This window comes from Salarias fasciatus, chromosome 11 (assembly GCF_902148845.1).
Source record: "Salarias fasciatus chromosome 11, fSalaFa1.1, whole genome shotgun sequence".
Classification (NCBI taxonomy): domain Eukaryota; kingdom Metazoa; phylum Chordata; class Actinopteri; order Blenniiformes; family Blenniidae; genus Salarias; species Salarias fasciatus.
Window position 1 is genome coordinate 5726759 of NC_043755.1, and position 16429 is coordinate 5743187.

At 42.2% G+C, this 16429-nt stretch overlaps 1 protein-coding gene across 3 annotated transcripts; it reads left to right on the top strand.

The window, feature by feature from the left end:
* Positions 1 to 4812: 4812 nt before the first annotated feature.
* Positions 4813 to 15617, top strand: LOC115397418 (zinc finger protein 850). 3 transcript variants are annotated; one of them, XM_030103715.1, is made up of 4 exons: positions 4831 to 5187; positions 5588 to 5700; positions 8866 to 9544; positions 11651 to 15617. In XM_030103715.1, the coding sequence occupies exons 3-4, from the start codon at positions 9328 to 9330 to the stop codon at positions 14023 to 14025; spliced, it is 2592 nt and encodes an 863-aa protein (XP_029959575.1). In that variant the 5' UTR covers positions 4831 to 5187; positions 5588 to 5700; positions 8866 to 9327; the 3' UTR covers positions 14026 to 15617. The 3 variants fall into 3 exon arrangements, with proteins under 3 accessions (XP_029959573.1, XP_029959574.1, XP_029959575.1); XM_030103713.1 differs by having other exon boundaries at positions 4813 to 5187; positions 8866 to 15617; XM_030103714.1 differs by having other exon boundaries at positions 4813 to 5183; positions 8866 to 15617.
* The last annotated feature ends 812 nt before the right edge of the window (positions 15618 to 16429 follow it).

Consider the following 16429-nt stretch of genomic DNA (forward strand, 5'->3'; position numbering starts at 1 on the left):
TTTTGGAATTTAAACCACCTCATGAAAAGGAAAGTGCTTTTTTCAGTATTTTTGATACAAAGACATATTACTCAGTTGATATGTCACATTTGTATCCACCGCATTCCAAATCAGACTAGTTTGGAGGCTGTTAAATATATTCCTAACCCATCAAACTAAATGATCAAAAATTACACTTCATTAGTTCCTCCCCGAGACAGTGTTTTAGAGCACATCATAATACCTGCACAGCCTCTCGAGTGCCAGGCTTCTCAAACCTATCTGTCAATCTTTTTGGCAATGCATCAGACTTCCGACCGACATCTGTGTTCAGTGGCTGCACAAAGGAAATCCTGGCATCTCATAAGTATGACTAATTAGCTATGTAATGAAGTTAATTTGAGACTATTTTCGAACGAAAATACGTGGCAGGCTGATTTTCTCCGGGTGGAGGAAGCATCTAGAATCATCACTTACATAAATGTAGCAGCACCACAGTGCAAAAATAGTTGAATACAAGTAAAAGTCAAGCAGTGAAAATGGTCAAGTAATTATTGGCAACATCATACACTGTAGGGTAAAGGCACACAGTTCAGTGCCTATTAGCATTGCTGTCTATTTTTTTTATATAAATAATTAGAAGTGCATTCAACTTTTACATGATTACGAATGCATTTTCAAGCATCCCAGTTTTAAAGGTGAGGTTTTCTTTTTGCACCAGTGAGCTGTTTTTCCGGTCTGACATTTCAGAAGCTGACCGTGTGTTTTTCATGTATACATTGTGATCAATACACAAGAAAGATTCTGATCAAATAGTTCAAGTGAAGTGAAATAATCCGAAAATGAGATAGGATACAGTGAAAGGAAAAAAAAAAATTGTACTGACATGACCATGCCAAGAAAACTATTTCACTGTACCATTTTTATTAATATATATAGCATTTTCAAACAACTATGGTTGAAACAAAGTGCTGCACATGAGGAGTATGATTTAAACATATTACAAAACAAGAAATACAACTATGAAAAATACAACTAAAACAGGAATAGATACAAAACAATCCAAATAACTCAGCTACAAATACAGTACATATTGTACGTCGACATAATGCACAGCTCTGAGACATGCTCTGTGTGTGTGTGAGTGAGTGTGTGCAGTGTGTCTATGATAAAAACCCAGTTCAGCTGGGAGATGCTGCAGCTTCAGTGGGCCTTCAGTGCAACTGGAAGCAGATGACTTTTAATGAAATGGAAAGAGGAAATTGTTTTTCTATATTTCACAGCTCCAGATGATCTGCGCAGAGTTATATCAGGATGGATCCTTACGGTGAGATGAGAGCTGTGCAGCTCATATTCAAAACCTCCTGTGAATACATTTATTGCTTTGAGATGTACGAAGGCTTAAATGAAAGCGCAGACGCCTGCCATTGTTCTGATACAGATTTCATTTTTTTTTTTTTATATGAGGTACACAAGGGGCTTAGAAATATTATGTTTGACTTTGGCAGTCTCAGCCTCAGATACATCACAATGTAATTTACAGATTTCACCAGCAGGAGGTTCAGTGGCTCAAAGATGAACAGAGGATGAAGTCTTTGCTCTCAATAGCACATATTCACCCATAAATCTATTTCTGTTAACTTGCACAGGGCTGACTAATGTGTCGAGTATGCTAAAGAAAGCAGAACATACTCATGCTAGACTATTTGCAGATAACTTTTGTTATCAATGGATACAATGTGCACATGGTCCGACAGTTAAAACGCCAATATAATTACAAAAAGGTTAGTACAGTCCAACTGATTTAATGTGTAATCTCAATTTTGCCTTCTTTAAAAAAGAAATTATAGTTCAGAGTAAAACTGAATCCATTAAAACTATGAAGTAACATGCATGGAATACCCTTAAACAAACAAATACATAAAAGTACACTAATTGGCTTGTTGTTTATATTTTTTCATGAGAGGATTCAAGTCTTTCAAAGCCATTTTAGTCAGACTACCACTGGATGACTGTTAAGGTCAAACTGCCGCTTGAGACCTTCAAACTGTGTCCAGCGATGGCCTCAAACCAGACACGGTGGTTTGTTCACACAGGATGTTGTGGAAGCCGCTTCGATTTAAGTGTCCTCTAAAATTCTGGATAAATCTCTGAGAGCGCCAGCAGCAAACCCCTCACACTGTCACACCTCCTCCTCTGCGCTTCAAGGTGGGAACCACACATGCAGATACCATCCGTTCACCTTCTCTCTATCTTCAAAAAACACATAAAAAAAAAAAAACCTTCAAATGTGGACTCATCAAAGCAAAGTACGAATTCCCACTGATGTAATGTTCCTGTGTTTCTCAGTCGAAGCATGTCTCCTCAGCCCTGCTCTCCCTTTGCAATATCCTTTTGCAGATGTCTTAAAATAAAGGCATGACTTGTGCAGTGCCTGAACTGGTGATGTTGGGAAGAGCCTGCAGCTCTGATAGTTGCTAAAAATGTGATGTACAGTTAAATGTTGAGCTCTGAGATGGTGACTCGTCCTCCCGTGGGAGCCTTCACAAGAGCAAAGGTGACTTCTGATAGGATGCAACCGATTAAATTCGTTTATTTTTCTAATCAGTCGAACTTCATTCGTACATGTTGAAATTAGATCTGAAAACTATTCCAGGTGATGACATGATGAGTATTCTATCATCGGCGTCCAAAGCGTCGCTCAACAAATCACTGAAACTGTATATAAGCCTCCCACACACACACACTACAGGATTTGGCCATTTCTTTAAACTGTCGCCCAGGATGATTACACATTTGCAGGAAAAGGTTAAAAAAATGGCATTAGACTACTACATTTGCGGTGTGTGTGTCCGTCTGCATCATTCTGTATTGGCTGGGAACTACACCACACTAACTAATGGGGACTCGACTGTGAGGACAAAAATGGAGGTTCCAATTAGGGGAAATCAATAAATGTTGAGGTGAACCGTGTTTTAGTGTGGGGCTAAAGTTACTATTAATACTTCTGTGCATAATATAAACACGATCAGCTGTACGGATATATATTTCTGGTGGAAATTGTCAATCAGGTACACTGACTGTGAGGTAGAGAAGTGGTTTCTTTTAATAACCTTCTATAATCTTCTTGGAGAAATCACTTCAAGTTCATAGTTTACTTTGACTACAGCCTTTTGTTTGCCTACTTTAATAGATTCAGTTGATTTTTGCTATTTTGAATTTGACTCAAAAAAAAAGTCCTCTTGCTATTTCAGCCACATTAACTGTTTGACCTGTTTTAGCTCCATTCTTAATGCTTCACATGACAAAACTAGCCTTCACCCATAATCAGGCTGGATTGGCTCTGCTCCCCAAAGAAAGAAAAAGCCACAGGGATGTCATGTGAGCATAATAGCACATTTTATTTGTAAGAACCTTTCAAGACACCCAAGGTCATAGCACATGATGAAAAAGTTAAAAGACGGTTACAAAATAATAATTAAAAAAAACATCACAACATTGTCAAGGAAAAAAGCATTCAGTAGACCGGTATAATTTACCATAAATATGTTTGTTTTAAAATATAATTTTTATGTTATATGCAATTTAATGCATGGTATTGGGAACACAATTCAATCCTCTTAAAAAGTAACTGCGCATTCTTGGAGAGGAGTAATTTGTAATTTGACTTGAGTACCCTAACTGAAATGAGTTCAGTTCAATAAATTTAACAGGAGTTTCACTAAAGACGTTTTTCAGTCCTCTATTTCACCTGTGGTAAATAGCAATAACACATGAGAATGCACAATGGGTCAGACATGTCAACAATAATGAGACATCTCCAGACTCTCACTATCTCATATTACTGTCACTCTGATAGTAATGATATTTTGAGAAGTTTTAGAGGACCATTTTAATTTGATTGTTTTTTACACATCTATTTTCATGGTAATTCAATACACTCAAAGCAACATTACGCTGGGTGCATCTGAGCTACCTTTCCACTTGTGGCAATGGCATGTGAGTGAAGTAATTACTAGATGAAAGGTAGATAAACAACTGTGTATTACCTGATTTTGTCTGTCTAAGCAGACCAGGTTACAGAGGGCTGTTCTGTCTTCTGTATCGCTGCATCCAATTCAGGGTCGTGGAGTCCTGGAGCTGAGATGACTCCGCACCAGTCAGAACTAACAGAGACACAGTCACATTCAGGCAATTAGAGTCACTTGCAGCCTCAAAAAGGGTTGCATGATGGTGCAGTGGTTAGCAATGTGGCCTCACAGCGGAGGTCATGGCTGTGGAGTTAACATGTTCTCTCCCTGTGTGTGTGTGTTTTCCCTGTGATGGACTGTCGACCTGTCCAGCTGGGATTGGCTCCAACAACCTGATTCTCAACAGGATGAAGCAGCATCGCAGTTGTATGGGTTGATGCAATTTAGTCTCACATGTATAGTTAAGGGACTGTGGGAGAAAACAGGGAGAACATGCAAACTCCACACAGGGAGTCCACCAGCTGGACTTTAACCAGTGACATTCTCACTATGAAGCATTTATTTACTGAGCTTATCAGTTACAGATCTAATATGCTGGTGATTTATTGATACACAGTAAATGAATAGTTAGACTTATTTTAACTTTACTTTTTTAAACATTTTCAGGCCTTCGAGGCAAAATGCATAATTGAGCACGAGGGAAGATAATTAACATGGCAAAATATTTTTTTTAATATAACTAGATTAACTAATATGGAGAAAGAAGTTAAAATGTGGACATTGTGCGGTGGCGGCTCCTCGGTTTGAGAGTGACGGTTCTCCGCTCCGAGCCCTGAAGAACCGAGCGCGAGCCCCGCTGCCGCTACCCGGAAACATTACAAGGGCCGGAAAGGACCAATGTTAAGGGAGCACACGTCACTCACTTTTACCCCCCAAAAAATACCACCACCGACCATCTAAATCTCCCTCGGCCGTCGAAACACTCAGCAAAAAGCTCCGTGCCGGCGCGAGCCGTTGTGATGAGGCGGCCGCGGTGCAGCTGCGGAGCGGGCCGGCGGTGATTCGGAGGGGGATCGCTGTGGGCGCTCTCCCCGCTCAGCATCAGTGAAAATGGCTGTGGCTAACGACTGGAAAACAGCACGCAGAAATGGAAGCGGCCGATAGCTAGCCAGGCGGCTCGAAGAAGGCGTGCCAGGCCTCATCCATCCGCCGCTGTGCTCCGGAGCTGGATGCGTAGGTAAACATTTCTCTGAATGTAGGTTTACGCAGATGTATGTGCTAAGCGGAGGCGTCGTCATGTTAGCGGATGGATAACATTGTGCTTTGGAAATGTAGGCTAGCGTTAGCCGCGGCGCCTCTGTGAATTTACAGACTGCGTGTGGCTCCAAATAGCCAAACACGCCGAGTACAACATGATGCTAAAGAGAACCGTGAAGTTTTGCATGCAAGCGCAACCAATGCTTTCCTTTTTTTTTTCCCTACAAATATCGTCCAATACAGTTTGAGGGCGCTTCTTGCTCTCGTGCATCTGTTATTACGAACGCACCGCTAATGTTTACATTGTACAGTCGGAGTGAGGGACTGCTGTTTAATTTAGCTTGTTTTTTTTTTGTTTTGTTTTTTTGCCTTCTTCACAGGATCGCCGGTTTATTCTAAAATGAAAGTCAAATTAATGTGTGCTAGATTATCTTCTTCAACTGCCACAGGACCTCAGTCGTCGCTGCATTCATCGCTTCAACTCGAGGAAACGGTAAGATTATAAAAGAGGTGAGCCACAGTGAGAGTGAGGGGTGCCACCATGGGTGCTGCACTTTTGTCCTTCTTCACAGGCAAATCAATAGAAAATTCAAATACTCAGCTTTCAATGTACAGCTTTCGCTGTCCAAATAATCATTCTAGATATTTATGCAAATTTATGTTAATAACGCTAAAACCCTCTGCCAGTTGTTGTAAAACTTGCTGTGGTTGTTTAGTTTCATTGTTATCGAGTAAAGGCGTTGCTAAAAGTGTACAAAGTAGCAGAAATTACTTAAATTGCAACAAATAAGAATCTGCTGTTTATATATGGACTGCAGCCACAAATAACAAAAAGATGCACCATAATCTTGACTCCAGATTACTAGAATTTAGGTTTTTGTTTTCTGATGTGGTCTAACATGGAAAATAATTAAATCTGAGATGAGAAGCCCAACTGTTTATAATGCTCAGCTATGAAACAACTTGATCTGTACATACAGATTCTTCCTTGGCTATCAACTTTAGAATACCAAACAGTAGAGGTTTGGAAATGAAACTATGCACTAAAAGCAAGGAAGCTTGTGTTTGGTGGATTGTGATAACAATATTGCAGCAACAGTTATTGGCAATAAGTCATATGCTATTGCAAGCCCTGATTTGTCAGGCCTCCAGTGCCCCTAGTAGTGCAGGGACGACCTCTAGAATTTGAGGATAGAACAGCCTGCCAGCAATTCTGACCTCAGCCTCATTGAAAAGTTACTGGAGCAGCTTGGCCATAATGTTCATGTCAAAGAGACCAACACAACAGGAACACAGCAGCGTGAGAACAGGCTGGTGACCACCATGAGGAGGCTGCGCTACGCCTTTGTGCCAATATAGGTCGTTTTAAATATACTGAGGCTACTGTTTAATAAATAAATGCATTGCTAAATCAATCGTCCAATCAATCAAAGGAAGTCTCAACAGCCCAAAAGAAGAAGTGTTTGGCATTAGCAGAGAAGATGTAGCATTTTTTTATTCTTGAGTGCAATTCACAAATGAATGTAAAACTGTGCAGTGTGTGCATTTGTGCAAAGTAATGTGCCGTGGATCTCGTCACTGCTGAACTGCATATACGACTGATGTTTCCATCAGATATATGTGCACCAGACAAGGTCAAGTAGAATTTCATAAGATGGTTTGTGACACGTTTATATACATATACACGTATTCCTGTGGGACTATTGGGAGGGAAAACACACAACCACAAAAAAAAAAAAATTAAGTGCCTTCAAAAAAATTATTCAGATGAAAAGATCCTCATCCAAATTTTAAACTTGAATCAAATGAAAATTAACGTTTGGTGGTACAGTGTGACCTGTCTTTAAAGACATTAATTTTTGCTTTCTAATTTTGGATTCCTTTGGAAAAGGCGGAGATTACTTCCATGCTGAGAAATAAGTCCTGAATACAGAACTGACAATGGCATGTTAAATTCTGAAATATGCCGGAATATGACTTCAAAAGGGTTCTTCAGACTAAATTATATTTTCCATCCAGATTTCGGTCACTAAATACCACAGTAGCAACTACATTTCATTTTCAAATGAAATTTGAGGTTAATTATTAAAAATGAGTTTCCACAGTTTTAGATGGCCACTGTAATGGTGCTGCAAATGATTTTTAACAGTGCCTTTATCATAAAAAAGGAGTGGTGGATTAGTCGTTATAGAAGCTGGAAGGTCTTTGCTTCAGGTCTCTGGAGGGAATGATATTCTTATGGGGGAATTGGAAGCCACTGCTCATCACCATCACCACTAAACCCCATCTGCTCAACTGATCCTACTATGTGTAGTTAAAGTGAGTGATAAATAGGATGTACCAAATGCAAAGGAATAATCTCCCCAAGGGGATCAATACAATTATTTAACTTAATGTTGAATAAACCTCACCAGTCTGTAGTTATGTTGCTGAATTCTAAATAATCTGTTACATAAGTACGCCTGCATTCACCCTGACCTCAATCATAGTCTATCCTCTATTGTACTTTTTTCATAGAGGACTTCCACACACCTCTCTATTCTGTCCGTGTGCTTTTTTCCCTAAACATTTAGTGCTGGCACAGTACCCACACATATTGTATTTATACAGTAAAAGAAAATGTGATCCACCACATAGAGCTGCTGCAGGCTGAAAATGTTACAGGGTCAGCTAGGACAACATGTAAGAGTGTAGGTTTTGTCTTTTCTCACAAACACAAAGCACTGATATAAATGAACAGACACAATAATTGCGAAACTAACTTTGCATCCCATTGTAAATATAAATCTTAACAATACAAACAATTGGAATTTATGCATCTATTCCACTTGGGCTGCACTCCAGCAGATCTGCTACATGGTGAGTTATTACAAAATAGAAAATGCAAACTATTCACTAATCCCTTTGTAGTTGCTTTTGTATGTGGGGATGTTTATAAAGAAGGATCCTGATTTATTCTGTTTTTTTTAATCACTTTCTTTGTATTTCCTGTAGTATACCAGGTGTTTGACACACACAATGATTTTACTGCTGATCTTTTCTGTGTGATCACAAGATACAGAAATATTTTATTAGTTATATTTTGACATAGCAAAAATGTTGACTTTTCAGTACTATTTAAAAAGTTTATAGTCCCCCCAACACGTGCACACACAGTTATTAGTACATCCATAACCTTAAAAACTAAAATGCTTAAAGCATTTTTCCTTTTTTTGGTTGAATTAGTGTAACCTCTTCAAATGAACAAACATCCGATCTTTTGAACTACTGCAATATTTGGAGATACTGTACTGACTTAAAGATAACTTTACACCGAGTTAAACAAAAGAAGGACTTAAAAGTATTTCGGTTTGTGCAGTAAATCTCAAATATAACATACTGTTAATCGAGCCATACAAAAACACTTCCTTTTTTACACTTTTTAGATGCACCTGAATTTATGATTGATATCAAAATCTCCTTACATAAATATTGTGGCAATAACAAATATGGCATTGGTTCTTGAAAATTGGCAGTGAGTTATAAGGTTTTTGTTACGGATTCACTGTCATTGATTGAGCACTTGATTTAACTGAAAAGCCTCTGAGTGAGAGACTGTTGTTTGTTTATGATGTACGCCCTCTATGACTGTCATACTTGTTGAATTTTGTGTTTTCAGCTGTAGGAACTTCTTGGCCGAACACGGATGAGGAATCTTGCATAGGTGAAGGAAAATATCAACGCAGTTATTCTCAGAGGAAGGAAGAAGAAGTCTTTTGAACTGCTTCTCAATAAAAAAATTAAGCAATTTTTTTTTTTATGATTAGCCGGAACTCAACTACCTTTCCAAAAGACACTTTTTACCCTTTGATCATCAACTTATCATCTCAGCTACCCCACTTATTTTGGAAGTAGACTGTGGGCAGTGAATGATCAACAGGAAGTAGCAGCAGCAGACTAACAATGTTGAGAGATGAACTTAAAATAAAGCTCTCGTTTGATTAGTTCTGGATACAGAATAGTAGCAAAGCCTCACTTTGAGGGTGACGTTTGTCTTTCACCAGTGAGTGGTGGAATTATTGTTGCCACCCCTAGTGCTGGAGGTTTGGCACCTGCACCCATATGTGCCATTGAGTGGGAAATGTTCCAATTTGGAAAATACAATCTGGACATTATAGAGATGTTAAGTGGGCACCAGGCCCACCAGTTCAAAGGCCTTGGTTTAGATCGACAACTGCAGCATCAGCAGCAAGTGCAACTTCACCAGCATCAACTTCAGCAGCAGCAGCAGCAGCAGGCTGAGTCTTCTGGAGCTCTTCTGTCTGGACTTGGCTTGGGCCCCCTGCAGGGGTCTAGAGGTAACGCCTTTTCTGATTCTGCCTCCATTTTTGCCAAGATGAGTGCCCCTCCTCCCCCACCTTTACAACAACAGGCTTCCTCATCTCAGAGCTCTCGTTCAAAGTCAAGCAAGATGAGCAGCAGCAGCAGCAGCAGCAGTACAAGTCATTCTTCAGGCTACCCACAGTTCCTGCGCTCTTTCCACCCGTCTGAGGCAGCACTAGCACAGGAGCAGCTACACCCTGGTGTAGGCAGATTTGAGCACTTTGCTGGGGGAAGTAGCAGTAGTGGTAGTGCTGGGGGATTAGGAGGATTAGTAACATCAGCACCTCCACCCCCTCCTCCTCTACATCCTGGCCTTTCTGTACCCCAAGCATCACCTGGCCCTTCCTCTTCCTCTCCCTCCCCTTCAACCTCTGTGGCCACTTCTAACAACCCTCCTAGCAGCAGTGCAGTCAGCTCATTGGGACACCAGTTAGTTGGGGCCCAGTCTGATGCACGAAGCCTTCACCAACAGTTTAGTTGCATGTTAGCTGCTAATCAATACTTTCTTTCTGGCGTGCCTGCTAATGCTAGTTTAGAGCAGTTTCTTGTCCAACAGGGAACCCATAACCACTTAGGGATTGGTTTAAGTCAAACAGGTGCGGAACCTAGTACTAGCCTTGCTCCACCTCCTGCTTTGCATTCTTCCCACTCACATGCCCACTCCACTCCCCAATCACAGCAGACTCCACAGCAGCCTCCCCAACAGCAACAACTTCCTCCTCACACCCTCTCTCATCCTCACTCTCATTCCCATCCTCATCATCCTCTCCACCCAGGTTCCCAGCCATCGTCACTGGGTAGCTTTGACTTCCAGGGCATTCCTGTACTCTCATCAAATCAGATAGCCTCTCTGATGCAGCAGGAAGCGGGCTTGCCCCTCCCTTTGCCACTTCATTTATCTTTATCAAAAGATGATGGCAAAGGTGAAAGTGGTGGAGGTGGAAGTAGTACCAGTAGCAGTCGGAGGAAGAAGGCTATGGCTGGCTATTTGCCGCAAAGAAAATCCGATAGTAGTAGTAATAGCAGTAGCAACCATGGGCACGGTGGCCACAGTGGTAATCCCAGCACTACTAGTAATGGAGGGCTTAGTCACGGTCAGCCTCCGGCTTTAATTGGGAGTGGTGTTGGCCTGTCAAATATGGGTGGAGACCCATCATCCCTACTTACCTCATCATCTTCATCCTCATCAGTAGTTTCTTCCTCCTCCTCCTCTGCTCCCTCTTCCACTGCTGCCTCAGTTTTAGTTACTAATAATTCTCACCTTTCTAAATCTGATAACCAGAGCTCAATGCAACCTAATGCCACAGAATCTGATTCAGAGCCCATTTATAGCTGTGGAGAGTGTGGCAAAAGCTTCCCTCACCTTTCAAGTCTTCGCAGGCATTTGCGCATGCATGAGCCCACAGCTGCAGGTACTAGCAATACTGCCACTACTGGCCCTAACCCTGTTCATATTAAATCACAACCTGACCCAAGCCTTCCCCACTCAACCCAAGAAACTCCTCAGCCCTCCTCCAATACTTGTCATAGCCCAGACAAAGTATTTAATTGCCCCGATTGTAGCAAAAGCTTTAAGAAAAAAGGGCACCTCCTGCAACACGGTGTTATACACTCGTCTGCCCGCCCATATGCCTGCTCCACCTGCTCTCGGGCTTTTAATCGTAGAGAGTCACTGACACGCCATGAGAAGATACATGAGGAAAAACCATTCCGATGTCCTGCCTGTGGTCGTGCCTTTCGCGAAAGCACCTCTCTGCTCAACCATGCTGCCTCAGGCACCTGCGGCAAGCCAGGGAGGGGACCCAAGCAACGGGGCAGCAAGACAGGAACTGAGGGTGAGGACAGAGTTGGGGGAGGGGGTGGAGGAGGTAATGGAGGAGGGGGAACTTATCAGAGCAATAGAGCGGTTATTTATGGGAAAACTGAGGAAGAGGATGGTGTAATCATTGTGGGGGAAGGTGAACCAAAATCAAGTTTAGGATGTGATGGTCTGTTTCAGTCTGGAAGGGGAGGGAATTCAAATGACAGGGACAGAACAGATGGTAAATACCCCACTGACTACTCTCGGAATCGTTACACAGGCTACCATGATGACCACCGTTCTCAAGGTAATCCATCTCCATGCTACTCTGGCGCCTCCCCCTGTGGAAGTGGGATGGCGGGCCCTGCTCTGAGAAAGGCACCCTTGGCCCCAACACTGCATCCACACTCACAGAGCCACAGCCAGCACCACCATCCGCAGCAACAGCCCCATCTGCCCCTTTCTTCTCTTCTGGATGACTCAGAGGATGATGTCACTAGTTCTGTCAATAATGCAATCTCTGCAATAACAGCTGCTAGTAGCAGTGGAAATAGAGGGGATGATAGGGGAGACATCATAGGAGGTCTGCTAGGTGGTCTTGGTTTAGGACCTCTGGGCTCACCGTCGTCTACATCTGGCCTGGATAAGAATTACAGAGGTGGAGGGAGCCAGGAGGCAATGAGCAGCAACACACAGAATCCTCCTGCCAAACCAAAACGCCCACGCAAGCCGAGAGCTAAGAAGGATCCTGCTGCTGGCGGACAGCCCCCCAAACGTAGGCAGTACACCCCCAGAATGGGTCCTAGTGGGCTCCCACGCACTCACCTCTGCAGTGTCTGTGGAAAGGGATTTGCACGCCGCGAGACCCTACGCAGACATGATCGGATCCATACTGGAGAAAAGCCCCATCACTGCACTGTTTGTGGAAAGTATTTCAGAGAGGCTTTTCACCTTAGCAAGCATCAAACGGTCCACTCCGGGGCAAAGAATTACAAATGCAGCATTTGTGGAAAGGAGTTTGGTTACTCCCAGAGTCTCAGGAGGCACAGTAAACTTCATCAGAAAGGGGAGCTAGAAGAGGTGCCCACAACACCTGCTCCAGAAAACCTTAACAGCTTTAATCCAAATCCTCAATGTAGCGTGGCCCAAGACAGGAGCCAGAACCAAGCACCAAGCACCTCCTCCTATTACTCCTACCCTCAAGATGTCAAGCCTCAAGAAACCAACCCCCAGCCACAGCCTCAGCCTCCACCTGAACCACAGCCGCCACCACCGCCTCGACTTTACACCTGTGCTATATGTTGGAAATCGTTCCGCCATCACTTCCATCTGACTGCCCATCACCAGACGGTTCATGAAGGGGGGGGTGAAAAGCTCTTCTGCTGTGAGGTATGTGGCAAAGCGTTTGCTTACTCCAATAGCCTTACTCGACACAGGCAGTCCCAGCATGGGATAACCCGGTCTGAATCATCCAACCAGCAAGAAGGCAGTGGTGGGTCTGGGGACAACAGAAGTGGGAGTGATGTCAATCAGTCAGCGTCTGAGAGCGAGGCTGCCACTAATGCTCTGTTACAGATGGCTCCTTCTACTGAAGGTCATGGAGGGCAGAGTCTCAGCGTTGTAACTCATAGCCACCAACAAGCAACCCAACAACCAACAGCTGGTTATTCTCCCCTGTTTTATGACAATGTGGCAGCCCAAACCTCTGCCTCTAGTGCCCCGTCTTACTCACAGCCCCTACCTCCTAATTCTACCGTCATGCCCCCCCAGCATCCGCATTCCCCGGCCGGGGTGAAAGGAGAGCATATATATCCAGCTGGATCCCGTAGTCGTACACTTCATACTACAGCCCCGTTCCAGCCCCTCACGGAACTGCCCTCCACTGAACATCATCATCTGCATCACCATCATCATCACTCCCACCATCATCTTCATCATCAGTCAGGTACCCAGTCCCACCAACACCTTGACTGCAGCAGCCAGTCGTCAAATGATGAAATAAGACGGCACAAGAAGAAAAAAAAAAAGTCCGACAGGAAAGAGTGGAGGGAAAATAAGTGGGAATCCCAAGATTTAGTCAGGATTGATGGAATCAAAAAGAAGAAAAAGATAAGTTTTACAGTAAGAGGCCAGTCGAGTAAAAAACAAGGCTCTCTTCGTTTGACAATTAGGCGAGGAGGAGAATCAGGTGGTGGTGGGTATAAGCTTGTCAACTCTGGTGGAATGAAGGTACAGATCCTGTCGTCTCTCAAAGTCCCTGTGAAACGTTATGGCTGTCCCATTTGCCCCAATGCTGTGTTTTCCCGTAAAGCGGGACTGCTGGTTCACATGGCAGTAAAGCACCCACGAAAAGCCTTGAGCTCTCAGCAGCGACTACGGTGCAGTGTATGTGGGAAGCAGTCTCACCGGCCGTTGGCAGCATTCATTCATCGGGCCTCCCATCGTGCCAGAGGGTCTTTCTCCTGCCGACGCTGCTCCGCACGCTTTTGGAATGCTACGCTCCTTCACAGGCACAAGGTGTCCTGCCGCCGCAGGGCCAAGGGACTGCAGAGAGGAGACGCCAAAAGGCTGAAGCTTGCAAAAAGACCAGGAGAAAGACAAACCAGTGAGAGTCACGAGGAGATGTCATTCCTACAGGGACCATACCGATACTGAGACTCCTGGTATCTGAAAAGAGTGGCATCCAAGAGGAACATTTCAGTTCTTAAATGGAAAAGTGAAAGGAAAAAAGGGACTTGGAAAGGCTTCCTTAGCCTTCAGGAGGATTTGCCTCATTTCTCTGGTGCATCTACTCTGCTGACTATTAGAATGAGTGTGTTAACAACTACTGTAGAGTGTCCTATAAAAGTGTCACCAGAATTTCTTCCAGATTATTTTGGAAGGTGTTTTCAAAGATGTGACTGTTTCCATAGGATCATTAATTAACCCCTTAAGTGCATTGACACTATGCTTGGCTGACACTGTGCAGTTATTAGACAAGTTTAGGTGAAATGACCTGCTAATGTATCTCTCTCCCCTTAACTAGAATTCCTGCTACACCTCTTGCTGTATGATAAACGTCTCTGCTGTGTAATTTGTCTTGTTGTTGTTCACTTAGAAGCTCTGAGGATTTTTAAAAAAATGTAAAGTGCATTTATTAGGAGTAGGGACATGAGGACAACAACCTTGGTTGATAGTTTGTCAGTGCATGTTTGTTCTCTGGTCAAGTTTTTTGCTGAGGTGATATCACTCCTACAGTATGTGATGGTTTATTCAATATATCCCCTGAAGTTTGTAGTGTAAATTTGATTTTAAACTTACTCTCTATTCCCTTGTGATTTAATCACTTATAGATGAAATGTCAAAGTTGCTGGTAATTAGTATTACAAGGATCCCTCTCCTGCCAAAAGGAAGAAACTTACAAGAAGCCTTGCTTATGATTTTCACTTTAGTTCATTTATTTAAAATATTCCTAGCTTTTATACCAAGAGATTGAAAACAGGTTAAACAAGTGGACTGTAACACATGTTTATCTCACGTTATTTGTATGCTCTTTTTAGCGGTGATTATTTCTACAGTACTTCACGTGTGTAAAAACAAGGACCTATCATAGAAACAAATGTAATATTCCATGTATTTATGTGTAACCCAATCAGTCTTTATGCCAATCTTATACTCACCCCTTCTACCTTTTTACTTTTTGCTGAGTTGCAATCATACTCTCACTGTCAAGCATTTTTTTTTCTTCTAAAGAAAGATGAATTTTAAGAACATCTTGTCACTTTATTCACTTCTGAAATGTCCATACACCTGTCAGTCCTTGTTTTCTTTCTTCTAAAGAAACTTAGTTTTAGTAGATTTTTATCACATTATTTACTGATAAGTCAGTAGTTCATTATATTTCAGCGATGAATAAACCTTAAGTGTAATAATTTTGCTTTTCTTTTGTTTCTGTTACTGAAGTCACTGACTGCAATATCAATGGAATGGTACAAAATGCTAATCAATTAACATGAGTGAATTCAAACTGTTACCAAAGTCAGTATTGAAGTTTAACAGCTATATTTTGACTTGTGTTATTACTATCACTGTGTGGATTAAGTGGATATCAGGATGTAGTCACTATACCAATAAATTTAATTAAAGTGCTTAGACTTACTAATGTTATTGGCCAGGTTTCTCCAGGGTAATGAATGGTTTTCAATAATCAAAATTCTCACGATATATTTTCACTATGCTTGCAATAAAATGGCTGTGGTAACCTTTCACTTCAAGCTCCACTAGGTGGCAGTGCGCAACTCATTTAAAGAGTACGCTTGGCCTGGTGGGGATGTGTGTGGCAGTCACATGGATTTTACAGTGATAGGGGGTGGACTAAAGGCTCAGCGCTGGATGACTGTGTGAATTGTCTATCTGCCGTTTACTACAAGAGTAATTGTACACAAAGCAGCATTAATGTCCAGGCTGAGTTCAGTATTAATGATGATTTGGATATGTTGACGTTTTGAAAATAATATAGTAATATGTTGCTTACTATCATGAATTGTACAAAACATTTATCTTCATCTGAGAGTTCATCCAGTGCAAACAGATCAATTACGATGATAACAATAGTAAATAAGTCCCACAGGGAAATGTTAAGACTTAATGCATTTATTACTATAATTTATCTTTTAATAAGGATATCCATCCTGTCCATTCTTGTCTACACTAATTAAAGGGCGCTGGAATAATCCCACCTAAAAATAATTGAAGGCAGGGCATAGTCAGGAGAGCTTGCCTGTCCTTCACAGAGCGAGCAAACAAACAGACAGGCCAATTATCCTGAAATGCATGCATGATTTTTATACTGGGAAGAAACCGTCACAGGGAGAACATGCAAACCACACACTGAAAAGCCTGACAAGGATTAAACCCTATGACCCATGTCTCTTGACACAGAGTGCTCACTACTGCCAAGAAATATCTGGCCAAACTCTTAATTAGGTTGCTATGGAGAACTTTGCAATTATTTTAATTGCTGAAATCCTTATAAATGGCTGGAGTATTTGGGGAGGATGTGTGGGTTGTACACAGGGGG